This window comes from Strongylocentrotus purpuratus, unplaced genomic scaffold, assembly GCF_000002235.5.
Source record: "Strongylocentrotus purpuratus isolate Spur 01 unplaced genomic scaffold, Spur_5.0 spur5_scaffold_6, whole genome shotgun sequence".
Classification (NCBI taxonomy): domain Eukaryota; kingdom Metazoa; phylum Echinodermata; class Echinoidea; order Camarodonta; family Strongylocentrotidae; genus Strongylocentrotus; species Strongylocentrotus purpuratus.
Genome location: NW_022145612.1, coordinates 49,808,446 through 49,827,988, shown reverse-complemented (window position 1 = coordinate 49,827,988; position 19,543 = coordinate 49,808,446). Strand labels below are relative to the sequence as shown.

Sequence of the window (19,543 nt, the reverse complement as noted above, 5' to 3'; positions counted from 1 at the left end):
CCTTCGCCCCCTATCTCCTTCTTCCCCTATTCTTTTCTTCTTTCTCCTCTTTCTTTCCCTTCTTTTCCCCCTCTCTCTCTCTCTCTCTCTCTCTCTCTCTCTCTCTCTTCGCGAAGGGGGGAGGGGGGAGGAACGCTTAAAAAAAAAAAATTAAAAAAAAATATTTCCCCTTTTTCCCCCCTTTTTTTCCCTTCTTTTTTGTTATCCTTCTTTTTTCTTCCCAGGGGGGAGGCCGAGCCCCCTGGCCCACTGGATCCGCCACTGGGGGGGGGGGGGGTTGTCACACCAACCAAACTTCCAGCAAGTCCAAAAGAAAGGTCTTTTCAAAACTAACAAAAAGGGTTTAACAAAAATTATTTGCGGAAGCAATTATTTTGTTATGTGTCCAAGTCTGCCGACCAGATATCGATTCGCAAACAGGAGTTTAAATGTATATTTTAGATAATAGGCTCTGAGTATCACCCCGCCGACAAACGCACACAAGGCTTCTGATAACGACGCTGAATGTTACTGCTGTAAAATCTGTCACCATTTGATTTACTATCGTAATCGTTTCATTGTATTTTTATTGGATATATTGGTGCCCCCCCCCCCCCCCAAAAAAAAAAAAAAAAAAAAAAAACCAGACTGATCCACCCCTATGCCATGTAGTGATGGCTTATCAGAGCAAGGGACATGCCCCCTGACAAATAGGGAAAAGAGAAATATAAAATACAAAAGAGGAAAAGACATCGAGAGAAAGGGAGAGAGGGAGAGAGGGGGGAGGGGGGAGAGGGGGAGAGAGAAAGAGAGAGAGAGAGAAAAGAGAAGAGAGAAGGAAATTGAAATTAAAAACACTGACATGAGCGCTATACAAGAACCCACTATTATTATTATTATTATGAGAGGGATACGGTTTCAATTTTAACTACTAGTAAGTAAGACAGATGCCCGTTCCCTTCATGACAAAAATGCCCTATATGCCCCTCGATGGTTATATAGATTTACCCATGGGTTCCCCAATCCTGCGGTTCAAAGGGTATTCATTTTAAGGGACAAAACCTACCCGGCGTAGCCGCTTTAACAAAAAATGCAGATTTGCAGACCTTAAGTACACACACAAACGCAACAACAACAACGACAGCAGCAGCAGCAGCAGCAGCAACGACAACCAAAAACGCCACTTTTTCACGTTTTCATCACAAGGGTAGCCTTAAAATGTGATCTTTCATTTCTCCTGAATTCTTTACTCGAAATCAATTCATTATGATTGCGATCCTTTCCAGAGCTTTTGATAAAAAGACGAAATAAAACAACACAAATCAAAACAAAACATTTACGGCTATTATTCATTATTATAGGCCTATACATGGCTTTGATTTTTCAAATTGAACATAATCGCAAAGACGTTCAAGTGATCAACTTAAGGGCCATGCCTAATGTATATCAAATTGAAATCAAGTCCGGATTAAGTTCGCACATTTCAATATAGATGGTGGACAAGGCCATGCATGAAAATCGCTTCAGATTGTTTTTTTCGAGAGTCTTTGCGATCAAGTTGTTGAAATAATATTTTACAGTCTCTACCATCCAGTGGCATATCCAGAAATACCACAGTAGGCAGGTTATACGGTATAGTGGTGTTGAGGGTAATCCTCATAGGGATGTAATGGATCCTTGACAGGCCCAAGTGATGTAGGATAATAATAAAAGACCAATGTGTATGGTGAATCGATATCGAGTTGCTAAAGTAAACTGCACGGGCACAATGGTATGTCACTGGGCTCATCGTAAATATAATAAATGTATCAAAAACTAGAATAATAATTATGTCTGAGAAAATATTTCCTCAATTAATGAGGTATCAGGAAATATTTGTTTACAGGCATATAATTATTATATGCCTGTAAGTTATCTTCAGTTTACACCTGGGCCCCGTCTATAATTTAAAGTTGCAATCGATCCAAATCAATCGCAAGTCCCCCAATCAATTGCAAGTTTGCAGTCTCCTATCTCGTATGAACATAAGTATTTGCGATTGATATATATATTAATATATTCTTTTGTCATGTGTAAATTTGCAATATTTTTTTGTTATATATTTGTAAAAATGCAAAAGAAAAAGAAAATCAAACAGAAACAAATAAATCAAATCAAATCAAATCAAATCAAATCAAATCAATCGCAAATTAGTTTTGATTAATATTCACTCTGTATAAGACGGGGCCCTGGCCTACAAACAGCGGGAGGGGGGCGCGACCTGGGCATAGTTTACGTGTCTGCTTCATCTTATTTTGCTGGCAACATCACTGAGTAAACACCTAATCAAGGGGGGTATTATCTCATAGAACATTACGGCGAGGCATCTTCTTCCACAGTTTATCCTGTCATTTAGGCCTAATAATCTGTTCAGAGCCAGGGGGACCTTTACTCAAATTATTTCAACACAATGCATAATAATGTCAACGCCCTTTTGGCTCTCAACATACGCGTGTAATTCATTATTATCTAAATTTCACCGTTTTTACTTTGCAAACTACAGAATGGATGTTAACACTCAAACATGCCAAAGAAACAATATCCGCAGAAAACAAGGTAAAACAAATTTGTGTCACCAAATTGAGCGGGAAGTTGCTCATTTATTTTGGGGCGATTACGACGAAAACGAAAAATCAAACAATGACAGTTTGATCTACATTAACAAAATGAAGTGAAGGTTAAATTTAAATAGTGCAGAGGCCAGATAATAATAATACACGGTCCTTCGAGTATTTTTGGATTGTTTTGCAGTTCCTTTCTCCCTAATAGAACACGACAAAAGACCAATGTGTATGGTGAATTGATATCGAGTTGCCAAAGTAAACTGCACGGGCACAATGGTAGATCACTGGGCTCATCGTAAATATAATAAATGTATATCTTTTAACACATCCCACAAAAACTAGAATAATACTTATGTCTGAGAAAATATTTCCTCAATTAATGAGGTATCGGAAATTATTTTTTTACAGGCCTCTAATGTGATGTTAAAAATCAAACAAATCTATACATTGTTTAAACAATGACTTTCCCAGAATATTGCATCATTTTCACGTCAAAGTTGGAAATGATAATTATGCTTGCTGTGTATACTACTGCGTTTATGGTATTGTCGGTTAAAAGACACAAACTATGATACATGACTGTTATCGTCTCCTCGTGGTTTGTGTTTTCAAATGACCCAATGAAGAACTCCCATTTATGCCCCCCAAAATAAGAGCAATAACAAAATGGAAATCAACCACGGTCAACCTGTAAGTCTGTGGAATTGCACAAAAAATGACCAAACACTAATGCACAGTCATGCTGATTATATAACTTAAATAAAGAAAGTGATATTTACATGAACGTATATAATTCCGAGGCATAATAGTACTTCGTATGCCCAATGATGCCAAAACATTACAGTGCGTTTAGAATGCAAGGTGAGTACAATATTACTTCAGAATTGTAACATAAGAGTTTAAGGTTTGTCATGACTCTTTGTCCCCCCATTCAATTTTTCTGGTAAGTACGCCTTTGAGCATAATAGTAATATTGACTACAGGAGTGTGCATAATTTATTACGAAGTGATGATATAATGCTGTAAATATGCAGTACTATGTTTATCTACAAGTCCTTCTTCGTTGCATTGCACTCCTTGATGACGACAATATTATTTCGTCGATGCGGGCGTTGAAGTCGACAGTGAAGATCACCGTGCTGGTCATCGAACCACGCGTGCTACTCGGCGATGTTGGCGTCGAGAGCATCGGGGCACTGTTTCGTGCACAAGCTGCCGCCTTCGGAAATAAGGCGCTGGCCGACGGGGCAAAAGCATCCTGGATAGCACATGCGATTGCACCTGGGCATTGGTTTTCCACATGTTAAGACCTCACACGCCCCGCAGCTATTGTAGACAAGATCATCCGGGCATCCTCGTCTGCGAGATGGGTCCTTCTCCTTGGGCTTCCGTCTACCCTCACAGGCTGACCAAAACAAAAAGAGAATTAAGAAATATGATTAAATATAATTATTTAAAAACCCTGATCCACACGCTCTGGCAAAAATTGAGCACCTTTATTAATTGGATTTTCATCAATAATGAACCTATAATTAAATTCGAATGGATCTTATGAGGACTGTTATAAAAGATACGTTAATGAGATCTGAAGATAAATCGTGTACGGAGAAGGAAATGAGATAAAAGAGAGAGAGAGACAGAGAGAGAGAGAGAGAGAGAGAGAGAAAGAGAGAGAGATATATATAAAGAAAGAGAGAGAGAGAGGGGGGGGGCAATGGATGAACTGGGTGTTAACTAATTAGCTCGGTGACAAGAATTCCAGGCAAGAATCATAGCACAGGAAAAAATGACCGGGGAAAACACGTGACAGTAATAATTGTAGGCCTATGGACACAGGCTCTGCAGACCATTACTCCTATCAATATCCTGCACTCACCGAATTTCTAACTTCGAACCTAGACTAAACACCCTATAAATATAAGCAATATCATAAACCTTAAACCTAACCTAAAAGCCACTCGCAACCCCTCTTGCAACCCTAACCCTATATAAATAAAGCCCAAAGCAACAATCAACTACTGTATCACATGCTAATGAGATGCTGAGATGCTGCCCTTTTTTTGGGGGGGGGGGGGGGAGTGGTATTTTGTTTTACTTGTTTGTTTGATTTTTGTTATTATGGAGAGAAGGCAGGCAGGATGGGGGGAAAAATCAATATTATCAACAAAACACACAATTCTAACTTATGAATTATATAATATTATGTAACTTTATGATTTTTCATTTGTTATTTTGATTTTATGCAACAAAGAAGCCTTAGGAGGGTGGATTCTAGTAAATCTTGTAATTAGTTTATGTAGGCTAATTGGCAAAGACACATTTTGTCATCCATTTTGAAAAGTCAAAAAGTCTTTGAAAAAAAAAAGTGAGTCTCGTCTCATCCTGCCCTAGCTCTGTGGGGCACTTACATCACAAAGGCGTATCCAGAATTTTGTCAAAGTAGGAGGGGCACAAAATTAAAAGTACACGTTTAAAGGAGAACATTTTTGTATGCATATAGTGTTCATAAACCTTTAGCAGTCGAGTAATAAGATATAATGAATCATATCAAAAATTAAAAATTAAAGCAAAAGTTTTTATTTTTCTGCTCCCATTTCAAGAACCGGAAAAAGAATTCAACAAAATGTACACAGGTCACTTGGCACGTATGCAGCCAAGATAACCCCCTCCCCCCCCCCCCCCCCCCAGCTCGGAAGTTCCGCCCGGCCCCTTTTAACAAAATTCAATTTTAATTGCACCTCTGAAGTTTTTTTTCTCATGTGAAATTGCGCCTTGATGCAGGAGCCTCACAATAGGCAATCAAAATCTTCTTAAGCACACCATAATATCGTTACTATATAGCAACAAATAAATCTAAATCTAAATCACCAACGACAACTCGGCTAAACATGGCCTAGAATTTGTTTACTTTGTCATTGAGTATCAAGGCAACCGGAAGGAAGGCTGTGATTTGATGATGTAATGGATGTACAAAACAGCGATTTGGCACTTCCTGCAACTCACCGGAAGATGTTTAGTGTATTGTACACTCACAATGAAACAAAACAAACCAAACAAACGAAACGAAACGAAACAAAACAAAAGCAAACAACATAAAAGATGACGACACTGCATATAACCGGAAATAGTTTGCTCAAAAGAGTACATCTATAAATATAATCAAAACCACCGTACCCTCTGTATATCAATACATTCTGGCAGAGGGATAATATTCTGTAAAAAAAATGGTATAACAAATTTTATGGAAACAATTTGCCATATTGGATCATCGATGCAATTTGATAAATCAATGATTCATTTTGATTTCCCAATTTTTAAGAAATTTGAAACTGAAAGAGATGCATAAATCCAGAACAACGTGAATCTCATTAAGATTTACATAACATTTTGTGGGGAAAATGAAGTTCAGATTTGATAACAATATCTATAATAATATGAAAAAATACACAGTCTGTCAGAAGAAACACTGGTATTCTATGTGTGAAAAATGTTGCCATTTGAACATCTGTCACTGCAATGACGAACAGTCATATCTTGTAGACTTGATCAGATAGGGCCTATAATCTAACAATAATTACGGTCGGTATAAAATAAAGTCGTGTCGACTACTAATTTTCACTTCGTTAAAAACTTATTTAAGACTACTTTGTGAAAGTGATTCATTATACTTACTAATGAAAGAAAGGATAAATGAACACTTTATACACGTATGCAGGCATAAAGTCTATTTATTCTATTTTGTGTAGAACAAATGCTGTAAGCTAGAAAAACTTCTTTCCCACATTCCATTGGCATGGTAGGTATTCTTTCGACGGCTACCCTCAATAATTAGGGCATGACTGCCATTCGGAAAATACATGTACATTTCTTAAGGCCTACCTGCAGACAGCTGAAGCTGTCGTACTTATCAAAATCTACTTTGTTATCGGGAACTCACGAGTAACGAATCGTTGATTTTATTTCAAATACACACATATATAATTATATACACTCATCTCCGCATTCTTATCCGATGGAAAACACACAGAACGTTGAATTAAATATACATACCACTTAACAGTAGCCCGATGAGAACAACCATGATCAATGCACGCTGAACTGTCTTTTCCATCTTCTATAAGATCTCTGGAATTTTAGAGGAGAATCCTGATTGAATATTTCAGATATTCACAAGCGAATGGAAGCGTTGTTGGTCAAGAAGTAACTTGTTTGACAGCAGACTACTTCACAATGAATGACGAGTGCGATGCCACCCCATTGATATAATATGCGACCTCAATGAGCGTACGTCATGCCCGTACAGAGATAAGAGTTATACCTTTCGGATGATTGTGTGAGGCCGCCGCACTTTTTGAGAGCTTTACTTCCTTAACACTTCACTCTGTAGTTAGGGAGCTAAAATGCAATTTACAAGAGACACTTTCGGTTGCTGTTTTTCTAACTGTAAATGATTGTAGCAACCCGATTGTTTGTGTTATGATTAAGGACCTGTATTTTGCAGATGAGGTCTTAGTTTCGGTGATACTGGGTAATCAGTGTATGACTATTTATTTGAGATTATAGGAAACTATGTAATCAAACGATACTCAGTGGGTGTGTTTATAGCTACGTCTATATAGGTTTGCGATATACATCTTAATTTTGCATAGAATAGGAGTGAAACAAAAGTTGCCCATCATTGACAGAATTGATTATTATTGATATAAGGCTTCCAAGTGGTACAATAAATCAATGTATTTAATATTTTAGCGCAGTACCCGGATGACAGATCAATATAGTTTTCGCATTGCTCTGTCATCCGGGAAATCCAACTGTCGAAAATGTTGATATTTTCACTAGTCAGCCTGATAATATAGTGAATGATCATAATAATATTATATGGCTTTGTTTTCGTTTGATACAAGAATAAGAATGTAATGCATCTCGCTATGACAATTCTTGTATCACACTCAAAGCCATCCAATATTAAATAAATATTGATAAAAATTGATTTTAATAGGCCTACGTGGTTAAGAAAAATACATGATAATTATGTATGTACCACAATTTTTAGAACGCATTTGCAAACAATAATTAATATTTTCTATATCATTATCACAAATTTATTCTCAACAAGCGTCCATGATATTTAGCAAATTTTTGTTTAGAAGTTAAAGCTGTCAGTAATCATGTTCTTTATTCAAACTATAATTATGTAAGTACTCTCTGTGCCATAAATGAATATAGAATTAGAATTGATAAGACACCTGACAAAACGTATAATACAGCTAAGTTTCGAAACTGCCCCATAATTCATACACATGTTTGACAAAATTAATTAATTAAATCAATCTTGCTTCCCTTTGGTAGGATTCTCACAATCTAAAGATGTATCAGTTATCTGTACAGTGGCGTGTCTACGGTGATACCAGGGCACCTATCCGCTCCCAGCGGAGGGAATGTGACAAGAAGATACGCTACGGCGGCCCTCCTCCACTATACCCCGATACAGGTGCCCTTCCCCCCCCCCCCCCCGTCTCCATGATACCAATGCCTTTAAACCTCCAGACCCACTCTACGCTGCTATGTCAGTACATGTATCATGTTGTATACATTTATTTATTTTTTAAAGCAGAAAACTAAGATTTTTTTGTTCCATACATTCACCTACCTCATCTAGATTTGAGTATATCTGAATAATATAGTTGTAAGTTGTAACTGTTAATAGCATCACCAGAGAGCTTAGATGAGGTCATATGAAGTGAAATGACAGATTTGATGTCAGTTTCCGTCCGTCTACCTCTTTTCCTAAAAGCATGGCGTGATTTGTGTACGTGATTTGTGAACATTTTCACATAAAGATACAAATATGTTATATAATGATTATCAGCCTATACAGCCATACAAGATGATGATATGCTCCTTACGAAACAACTTTCAGTGAATGGGGAAATCAGTACACACACTTAAATTTGCGGAAAAAACCAATTCGTACCTCCAGGTTTGTTAAAATTTTTGGTTAACAAATAAAAATATCGGAATATCTCGAATCTGTGACCATTATGCTACAAAAAAAAATATCGTGTTGTATAAACTACTTCCGTGGACCGATTTCGCTGTTGTGTAATTTCCCCATAAAACTACTGATTCCTGGAAACCTCTAAACAGCAAAATCATTGCATACAATCATGATAATAATTATTCTGTGAAAAAACTATTGTTTGAAACAAAGCCAAGTGCCAAGCAATGCAGACATGCCTTGTGTATTTCCTATATTATATTTAATTCCTAGTATATTCTAATGATTCGTTCATGCTGACAACAGCAGGGTTATAATTTAAATTAATGTGCACACTAAATTAATAAAAATGTATATACGAACTGTAGAACATTAGACTCATACATTTTATTTAAAAAAATCAAATCTAAGCAGCTTTATAATTATGATAGCTATTATATGAATAAAGAATATAATGAATTGATATTGTACTAAGAAATAGAGAAAGAGAGAGAGAGAGAAAGTGACGGGAGAAGGATTACAAAAAAACGTAACGATAAGATGACAGGACCCCATCCAACGCCCCCTCGCATAGTTAGGGGCATCGTTATATAGTTTACACCTAATATTAATAAGACCTCGAGGTGCTCCCCTCTCTCCCTCCCTCCCCTTGTAATAATTGCCCCTCAATGTCTTTTTATCACTTTGGGAGGAAGTCTCACGCACGATCAGTGAATAAGACGACTTAAACCAAAATACTAAGATACGTAGTAGAAGACGTGAAGATAATATACCTCCTCATCCACACTACTTCAGTGTGGGGTTTGACATTATACGTATGTTCAGTTACCATGGCAATAATTGTTAATTAGGCAAAGCGGTTATATAGCGCTAATTTAATCGTTCCATTTTTAATAATTAATAATAATTATATATACCATCTGTATTGTATCTGTAAAATACAGTTGGGACGAGTCGTATGTATTCACAGGATTGTATAAATTGATTCCATGACATGTCGCAGGGGGATCTTTTTTTATTACTGTTATATAATCGTATAACAGAAAGACAGAAATTCGATCAAAATAACCTCCTTTTTCAAATCCTTCTCAATATCTAGAGTCTTATTGTTATTGGAAAAACAAGGGAAATTATGACAGAAATAATTTGTTTTCCATAATTATTAACTGCAGGCTAATTGATATTATAATCTTCATTCGACGCATGGTATACGGCCTTTATCCAAATATATTAATTTTCTGACCGCATCCCCTCCGGGTTTGATGGCCGTGAACGTAATCATAATCATCATTCTCAGAAATATTAATAATGTCTTACCCGCGTTAACTCTTCCATTACCATGATGTCCATCCAAAACACCTGCATGGAAATTGAAGACGTGAAAGTCTTTCACTATAATGATATTTCTATAGGTGTTCTATTGAGATAACAACAAAAACTAGATTAGAAAATATGAAACATTCGATCTGATGTATATATACCCAAGGACACAATTTAGCTGAGGGGAAAGTCGTCTCTTGCCAGAATAATCAGTCTTCTAATTTCCATATGGAACTACTGCTGGCTAATAATTTTATCTCAATAGTATACAAGACAAGAATTTAGAAAAAAGTAATCACAACATCTCCATGCCTTTTGTTGTCCAGATACAGAATAAAGGATGCTTCAAAAATGAGGCCGTACCCCCTTATGTTTGTTAAATATAATTGTATGTAGCTCTGTCGTTGCCAGATTGAGGCACAGGGGGGACCTGTGCCTCAATCTGGCAACAACAGAGCTACATACAATTATATTTAACAAACAAATTATCCCTAATCTGTGCCTCTGTGTGTCTGTCCGTCTGTCTGTCTCTGTCTGTCTTTCCCTCTCTCTCTCTCTCTCTCTCTCTCCACTCTCTCTCTCTCTCTCTCTCACTCTCTCTCCTCTCTCTCTCTCTCTTTCTCTCTCTCTCTCTCTCTCTCTCTCTCTCTCTCTCTCTCTCCCCCTCTCCCACCGTCTACCCTTGCATCATCCCTCCAGATATAAAAGTAATTAGTTCGACCATCAGTCATCTTGCAAAACGTCTTCGTGATTCTAGGTTGGGGTACAAACAAAATGAAATTTCTTCGTCTCAGATTACTATTTATCACTCTATTTTGCTGATAATATTATTTCGCTTACGAAACAACACTCTCCTTTGGCATTTAGAGGGTTAATCTATTAAGTATGCACTGGCTCGATTCGAAATGGTTCTACTCTGATGGCGGTCACTCAAGCCGTCATTCGAGTATATGGGATAAGATTAGGGACTTTTATGAAAGAAGTGGTTAATCTGACCATCTGACCCAGTCATCAGGAGTCCTTCATGGAAATAACAAATACGGAATTGTCAAATATATAAATCCTTCATCATTATCCCCAGGAAAGCTGAATATAGAGAGCTTAGCCTGCAAGAATGCCATCAAAGTGACTCGGTAACATTGTCGAAGGTTGATAAAAAAAACTGCATTATTTTTGTATGAAATGTTATATACTTATATATATATTATATATATTATATTCCTTCTACTGTAACTGTACTAACCATCTAACATGCAAAAAAAAAGAAAAAAAACCAAAGATATTTATGGTTTTATTTGAAGGTGTAACTGTGCGACACCCTCTAATAGTAAATTCTCCCAACCATTTTTGAATTTATCCAACCATTTTTCCATAAGACAATACATAAGATAGGCTTTTAAAAAAACTTTCAAAACTTTTCAAAATGTCTGGATTGGTATATAGAGTCAATTCATTGCTATGTGACGATTTACATTCACCTAAAATGTAATTCAATTTTAATAATATAGTTTGGAGAATGAGGAATCGATCAGATCCGTTTTTCCAAATTTTTAACATTAATAATGGTCTGTTTTCACTCAAACATTCAGATTATCTCTAATAATTGTACATGTAGCATTGAAGTCACTACCTAAGCACTATTTGTCTCTCAACTAAACAATGTTACCAAGGCCCTTTAAGTCCACTGGAAATGCATAGCTCTCTCCAGTGGTGTACGCAGGATTTTTTTCAAGGGGGGGGGGGGGGTTAACATTTTTAAATCGGGCCAAAAAATTTCGCAACGACTCAGCAAGCCGCTGAATAAGCGGGGGGGGGGGGGGTAAGAGGGCATATATTTTGGTCCCGAAATTTGAAAATTTGACCAATCAACATTTCGTTTTTTCGTTTCCTTTTTGGGGGGTCAGCTATTAGCATAATTTTTTTTTTTTTTTTTTTAAAGGGGGGGGGGGTTCATCCAAAACACACACATAAACACGCATGGCTCTCTCATGGTCTTCTTACTGGCAATTGACGATCTAAGTTGCTTACTCTTACCTTGCTACTCATTTATACAAAGTTTAACGTTCTCGCTCCGTATTTACTTTTCTGTTTGATGTCACGTCTCATGTACAATCATGGGTGTCGATCCCGGGGGAATGGGGGGGGGGGGATATATCCCCCCCCCCAATATTTCAGGTGGGGGGGGTGGCCTGTACAATCATTCCCCCCCCCCCAATAATTCACCATAACAAAAAATAAAAAAATGAAGAGAAAAATTAATGAGAGTCCGATGAGAGTAGTTAATGGTTATTACTCGCAAGATGACCATCAATATACACATTTTGCTATCTCATTTTCATAACGAAGTAAAATAAGACAACCGTATATGAGACAAGAATAAATTGAATTCTCGCTCATACGGCTTCATCAGGAATTGATGATTTATTCAATTTGTTCAATCAACAGCATCATAGAAATGCAGTGCGCCAAATGCAACGACGCAGCATCAAAAGCAACGAGCTAAATGTTAAGCGCGAAGCACAAAAGTAGCAATCTGCAATGCACATCAGACAATCCTGGACAGTGTAAACATAAATGAACTCTGTGACGATTTCGTGATGAGATCGGAGACAAGGAGAAAGATTTTCGGACATTAGTATGACTTATAAAATAGTTCACTAGTTGTTATGTTGTTTCCGTTCACCCTTTTAAAATTCACGTCATTGTATCTTTATTTTTATTTTTGCACTCATTTTATTTCCTGATATTTCCTAAAACATTTTTCATTTTTGGAGAAAGATTATTATGTCACAACTTATTTGTGACACAACTTATTTTCAGAGGGGAAACTGAATTCAGACAAGGATTAATATAGAGAACAGTACAACGAATCGTCTTCTTTCTCTAATAATGTAATAAAATGTGAAAGCTTCCGCGCTTCGCGCAGGAATGGGCAAAAATGATTTCAGACAAGGATTAAGAGTCGAGAATGGTACATAGAATCGTTTTCTTTTTTTAATAATCTAATGAAAGGTCAGAGCTTCCGCACTACGCGCGGGGGAAGGGGAACTTGATTCAAACATTAATGATTAAGAGTCGAGAATGGTACATAGAATCGTTTTCTTTCTTTAATAATCTAATGAAACGTCAGAGCTTCCGCGCTACGCGCGAGGGAAGGGGAACTTGATTCAAACAAGGATTAAGAGTCGAGAATGGTACATAGAATCGTCTTCTTTCTTTAATAATCTAATGAAACGTCAGAGCTATCGCGCTACGCGCGGAGGAAGGGGAATTTGATTCAAACAAGGATTAAGAGTCGAGAATGGTCCAACGAATCGTCTTCTTTCTCTAATAATTTAGTGAAACGTCAAAGCTTCCGCGCTTTGTGCGGGGGGGGGGGGACTCCCCCTCCCTGCACCTAACCCCCTAGAAACCGCGCTTCGCGTGCTCACTACCGCCCCCCTAAAATTAAATCCTGGCTACGCGCTTGGGAGGGGTGCAACTTGCCACACGCTTCTACCACTTTGGTTGCTTTGATCCATTGCCGAAAATATTTTGGCATCTATCATCCCCCCAACCACGGATACAAATCGACATCCCTGTGTACAATAATGACATGGTCACAATGTATAGCGTCAGAAATGAACTAAGATACATCGAAATTACAAATTAACTACATACAGTATTTCCTTTTTTAACTAATAGGCCCGTATTCTATAATAAACTCATTTAGACTTGACCCTATACAGTGTGAGTCAAAAAAAAGTTTACACCTAGAAAATTGCTAATTATTTTTAAAATCATCTATGAACAGTAAATTATTATACATCTCATGAAAGACTGTTTTATCCCAAATCATTTGGTATCATTTTTGTGTGGTATGTGTTCACACTTGGATGAACAGGAGGCATTGTTTGCGAGAGTGCAAAAAACGACTTCTATAGGTGTAAACTTTTTTTTGACTCACACGGTATAGATCTAAGATTAAGTTTAACAAAGGAAAAGTTAGACTTCAGACCAACTTCCTATGTTAAACCAGATTACAAAAGCGTTTGCGTCGTTTTTACGTTTTAGTAGACTATATAAACAGTATTATTGTACTGTGTATGTTATAGCATAGATACTAATGCACAGTGTATGTCCAGTTTAATTATATGCACACATTCACAATCCTCAATGTCTGACCGTTTTTCACCGCAAGGACTCTAGCAGAAATAGGGAGTGGTCACTATGTTCCAAGCCAACGGAGCATAAGAACCGGTAATCTGACAATTATATCATTTTATTTTGCCAGATTGTTAAGCTAGGAGAAGAACAATTGTTTTACGTGTTCGATATTTAGTCATGTTTTATTTATGACTTTTCTATGTACAAAGTATTAGGGCAAATATCGCAGTGGCTTTCTGTTAATGAAGTTTGTGTGAGAAACACAGGAAGCAGATGTTGTGAAGGCTTATCGTTTGTATCCATGTTATGTCCTTGTTCTTCCTGATACTCTTTGATTAAATATATTCTATTCCATGTTCCAGTGTTAAATTACTTGTCGAGTGATAAGCGCTTTTTTACTATTTGTGATCATGTCTTATTACGAGCGAATCATTTATGTAATTTCTCATACCATAGTTATAATGTTTATATTTTTAGATCAAGACAACTTCCCCGAATTTCTCGATTCTCTTCCCTCTCATGTGTAGATCTCTTCCTTCTCTTCCGTCCATGAAGCTGTCCGTCAGTACATCCAAGGAAGGGCGATAAAGTGATTTCAAGAACACTTTTACTCCTTTATACCCGTTCACACAGCCCTGCGACCTTAAGAAGACCATGCTGATCACCTGATCTGAAAAAGTTATTAAATCGGGACATTATCGTCGTCAAAATCCATCGATTTGGCGAATTAAAGACTACATATTACGACTTTAACCCCCCCCCCCCCCCTTGAAAAAATCCTGCATACGCCACTGGTCTAGAGCGAGCTGGACAGCCCAGTTACATCACGCCGACATTTAAATCCCTGTAGATTTATGTCACATCCTTGTTTTTAAATTTCTTGGTACGCCCGCCATTTTCATCTAGTCAAATAGCATTAGGATAGAATACCAAATTAGAGACAGAGAAAAATACGGAATCTTTCATTTTAACTTTGCGGAATGAACGAAAGGCGCCTGTAATAAATTCATAAATATTGGTCTGCCATGCGATGAGAATTTTTTTTCGCTTATACACTGTTGGTCATAAAGGTTGAATAATTATTTTTACCCCAATTTATGAAATGATTTTGATAATTATTTATTCCCTATAGATCTAAATAATAGTATACATTCTCAGATTTTATTGAATAATAATTTGCGAGTGTTTGTTTTGCGTGACTGCTAAAGCATGTGTGTGCTACTATGCTAATCAACTAGGGAACTTACGTCCTTAAGTCATAACTGACAGTAATGAGGATTAATGTCTCACAAAAGGGCACTAATGCTGATCGACACGGTTTCTATTCTGGGGCCTCACAGTAACGCGGCCATTGCTTAGCCACTGAAAAATGACTGTACGCAGCGGGGGCTAGGGTACGTCGCCGCCCCCACAAATACAAAAAAAGAAAGAAAATGCAATAAATTATCAATAATTCATTGCATTTTCCCCCGGTCCCAAACATGAACAATTCCTATGTAGGTCCACGCATTATGGTTCAAGGCATGCCCACATAGAGGAATTTTTTTTATGTTAGGGGTCGGGGCAAAATGCAATGAATTATTGATAATTTATTGCATTTTCTTGGTGTTTTTTTTTTTGGTTGTATTTGAGGGGGCAGCGACGTACCCCTAGCAAAATCATTCCATAAATGGGGGTAAAAATAATTATTCCACCATTATGACCAACAGTGTATAAAACTGGAAGGAATCTTTCATAAACAGTCCCATTCCATTGAAGCCAGGTAATGAAATTGATTAAAATGAAAGAAAATGGACCTGGTATATTATACATAAGCGTTAAATGCTTTTAACCTATAAAGTTGATTACAGTTACTTCAAATTTTAGCCAGCTAAGTTTCTTACAGTGCATTGACCGAGGTACGTCATTTGTACATGTTCTTTCACACATTAATGAAATCGACAGATCATTGTGGTTGACCCTTCCATGACTCCAAACTCAGTTTTATCAAATAATTGATGTTGGAGGTTTTTCACCCGATCTACAAGTCACGTTAATTCAGTTTGGTAACACCCCACCCCACCCCCCCCCCCCCAATCCCCCATCGTTTTTCTGATTTATTTGTGTTATGTTGTTATCTCTCGTTTGTTATTATATTTAGGATTCCTCTAGGACAGCTATGCTGCAATGGCACTACTGAGCAGGATGTTTCTCGTGAAATCAGTCTGTTATTTTAGCATATTAAGTAATCATTCATATGTTTTTTTTTGGTTGTATTCAGTAAATAAAATCAATCAGTCAATATATTTCTCCGGACACGTCATTCGATCGCTCCCCTCTTTGAACATTTCTATAATTTCAATGACTTTGATGTAATTTCAAATAGTAGGGGCACTAGAAAAAAAAAATCTGACTTTTTATACGAGATCGCCTTGAATATTATAATTTACGATTTGTTTTACAGCAAACTTTCTTCTGTCACGCTTTCTTCACATGTCCGAATTTCCTTTTCATTCATTTTGTTTTCGATTTTTCTCCAACATACTTTTTTTACATGTCCATTTTTTTATCTTCATTTATTTTCCGATAATGTTGACTCTTCTACACATAGCATCATCAATATTAATTTCAATTGTATCCTGTGGAGAAAACAATAAAGAAAAATTTAAAAAAACCCTGCGTAGTTCATGATTGAGTGAGGACAAGGACGGCTCCATCTGTTAAAGAGGTCATGTAAGGATACGACAGAGGTCAATTGCATATAAACCAATAAATAATGGTTTAAAGTTTAAAATTATTATCCCCGTATCACTAAGCAATTAGATTTTCGTTGATTTGGACGAATAAATCTGTAGATGACTATTTTCGTAAATGTCTAGGCAAACCTGATTCTTGTTGTATCCAGCTCTTACTAACAAGCATTTATGCTTCCTTAGCAGTCAGGTAAAATAACTACCACCACTACTACAGCTTATAGAACCGTTTTTGTAGACTAGGTGAAACATTGGCATCACATAATTATCTCTCTATCTCTCTGTTTCTTTCTCTCTCTCTCTCTCTCTCTCTCTCTCCCTATCTCTCTCTCTCTCTCACACACACACACACACTCATGACCTTTATCCAACTTGTTCTATCATATCTGAAATTCTCCGTGCTAGTTGCTTTCTCATGTTTTGTTCCAAGAACAAACAAATTTCTTTATTGTTATCATTCAACTGTACAGACATGGTGTACTTAAGTTTTGACGAGAAGAGGATTGAAACCTCTTAAAATTAGTTTCCAGTAGAAAGAAAGAACAAGCAAAAAAGCCCACGTGATTAGAAGAAGAATGAACAGTATACGCCATAAATTTAAAACAGTTTCACATACGTCAAGCGACATCGGTGATGTCTAGTACGAAAGTATATCAATGTCATTATGTTACTCCCTGTGAGACATTACATTACATTATCACTGGCATGACATTGAGAGAGGGGAGAGAGAGAGAGGGGGAGAGAGAGAGGGGGAGGAGAGAGAGAGGGGGAAGAAGGAGAGAGAGAGAGAGAGAGGGGGGGGAGAGAGAGAGAGAGAGAGAGAGAGAGAGAGAGAGAGAGAGAGAGAGAGAGAGGTAGAGAGGGGTATTATGAATAATTCCCTCCAGTTTGCATGTAACAAACCTGTATGACTCCAATAACACGAATCATTACACGACCCTTCACGGAAAATGATTATGAGAAGACCACGCATGTGTGACAATGGGCTGAACCGAGAAAAGTTCAAGATTTTCCCATTTTGAACATGAAGGTATTTCGCACACGTTGCACGAATTCTGTCATTATTCCATCGATACAATCAGATGCTGTCCCTTTCTGGAGCCTCAAATCGAGTTTAAGGAATGATAATGGAACTAGTATCTACGATATTAATTTTGTTCTTTAATGAAAATATTAAGTATATTATAAGCATTAAAAACAATGAGCATTAACTCTCCTTAGGCATAACAGTCGTGGAGATAATAGAGATACATATCTGCATTGATTAAATTTTTTCCCTTCTCTATTTCTAACTGTCGATACTCACAATGCTTATAAAGCCCCTTTGAATTTTTACAGCATTTACGAATTCATACTGATTAACATCTCTTCATGAGTTTCGCCCTCTTCGTCTTAGTCCAAGTTCATTGATTTTATATAGTGCATTGGTATATCAGCCCAACAGAGGCAGCGGATTCAGTCAGTGAGAGGGGCGCTGGAGATACGAGCCTCTGTTTTGTCTAGACATTCTAATTAGCCGAAGTAGAAACCCACCACCCCACCCCCATTTAAAACGATTATTATACATTTATATTGCACTGATTAGCACAAAGGACATTCTCTGCCACCCCACTGTATGCGTCCCCTACCCACTACCATCACCACTCCCAAATTTGTTTACCACATCCTCTTCAAAATGCATCCATCGCCAGCCCCCACACCCCTCCGCCCCACCCGCCACCGCTCCTTGGTATCACTAGAGGGCTTGGTTATCCCCTCACCCCTCCGCCCCACCCGCTGCCCCTCCTTGATATCACTAGAGGTCTTCGTTATCCCCACACCCCTCCAACCCACCCGCCCCAAGCTCCTTGGTATCACTATAGGGTTTGGTTATCCCCTCACCCCTCCGCCCCACCCGCCACCCTTCTTGGTATCACTAGAGGGCTTGGTTATCTCCACACCCCTCCGCCCCACCCGCCACCCTCCTTGGTATCACTAGAGGGCTTGGTTATCCCCACACGCCTCCGCCCCACCCGCCGCCCCTCCTTGGTATCACTAGAGGACTTGGTTATCCCCTCATCCCTCCGCCCCACCCGCCACCCTTCTTGGTATCACTAGAGGGCTTGGTTATCTCCACACCCCTCCGCCCCACCCGCCACCCTCCTTGGTATCACTAGAGGGCTTGGTTATCCCCACACGCCTCCGCCCCACCCGCCGCCCCTCCTTGGTATCACTAGAGGACTTGGTTATCCCCCCATCCCTCCGCCCCACCCGCCACCCTCCTTGGTATCACTATAGGGCTTGGTTATCCCCACACCCCTCCGACCCACCCGCCACCCTCCTGGTATCACTAGAGGGTTTGGTTTTCCCCACAGCATGAAGCTGATTCTTACCTGGCGGGAGACCCTGACCTTCTCAACATCCTCTCATTAACATCACCCTTCGATTGAGACATGAGAGGTGATGATGACAGCATGACAACATCTGGTTACCATGGTAATTAGACGGGTGTTTCAAGAGGGATGCTTTGGGGTGAAGTGCAATACCAGTTCATCAATTTAAAACATCTAAAAGTAGTACCTAGATCATGATCACATCGATAACATTTTATATGAACTACAATTTTTAATAGATAATGTTGAGTATTGTGTTGTTGCCGTTGCAGCTGTTCTTCTACGTACTGCCTGCTGTTATACGTATTTGTTGTTTGTGATTTGTAGAAAGCTTGAACAAAAATTTGCTCTGGAAGATATACCTATCATAATCTTTGAATGTAGTAACGAGTG

The 19,543-nt window shown here is 38.1% G+C and overlaps 1 protein-coding gene across 1 annotated transcript; it reads right to left on the bottom strand.

Annotated features, from left to right (window-relative positions):
• Window positions 1–2,584: 2,584 nt before the first annotated feature.
• LOC580060 (cysteine-rich venom protein 6) lies at window positions 2,585–6,897 on the bottom strand. Its single transcript, XM_780139.5, has 2 exons — window positions 6,633–6,897; window positions 2,585–3,987 (listed from the first exon to the last, which is right to left on the bottom strand). The coding sequence occupies exons 1-2, from the start codon at window positions 6,691–6,693 to the stop codon at window positions 3,743–3,745; spliced, it is 306 nt and encodes a 101-aa protein (XP_785232.2). The 5' UTR covers window positions 6,694–6,897; the 3' UTR covers window positions 2,585–3,742.
• Between the last annotated feature and the right edge of the window lie 12,646 nt (window positions 6,898–19,543).

What these genes read in the sequence shown, in the direction of transcription:
- LOC580060 (XM_780139.5), bottom strand. Translation starts at nt 6,693, where the DNA reads ATGGAAAAGACAGTTCAGCGTGCATTGATCATGGTTGTTCTCATCGGG. An exon ending in CATCGGGCTACTGTTAAGTG is followed by an intron (nt 3,988 to 6,632) that starts GTATGTATATTT and finishes TGTTTTGGTCAG; the next exon opens with CCTGTGAGGGTAGACGGAAG.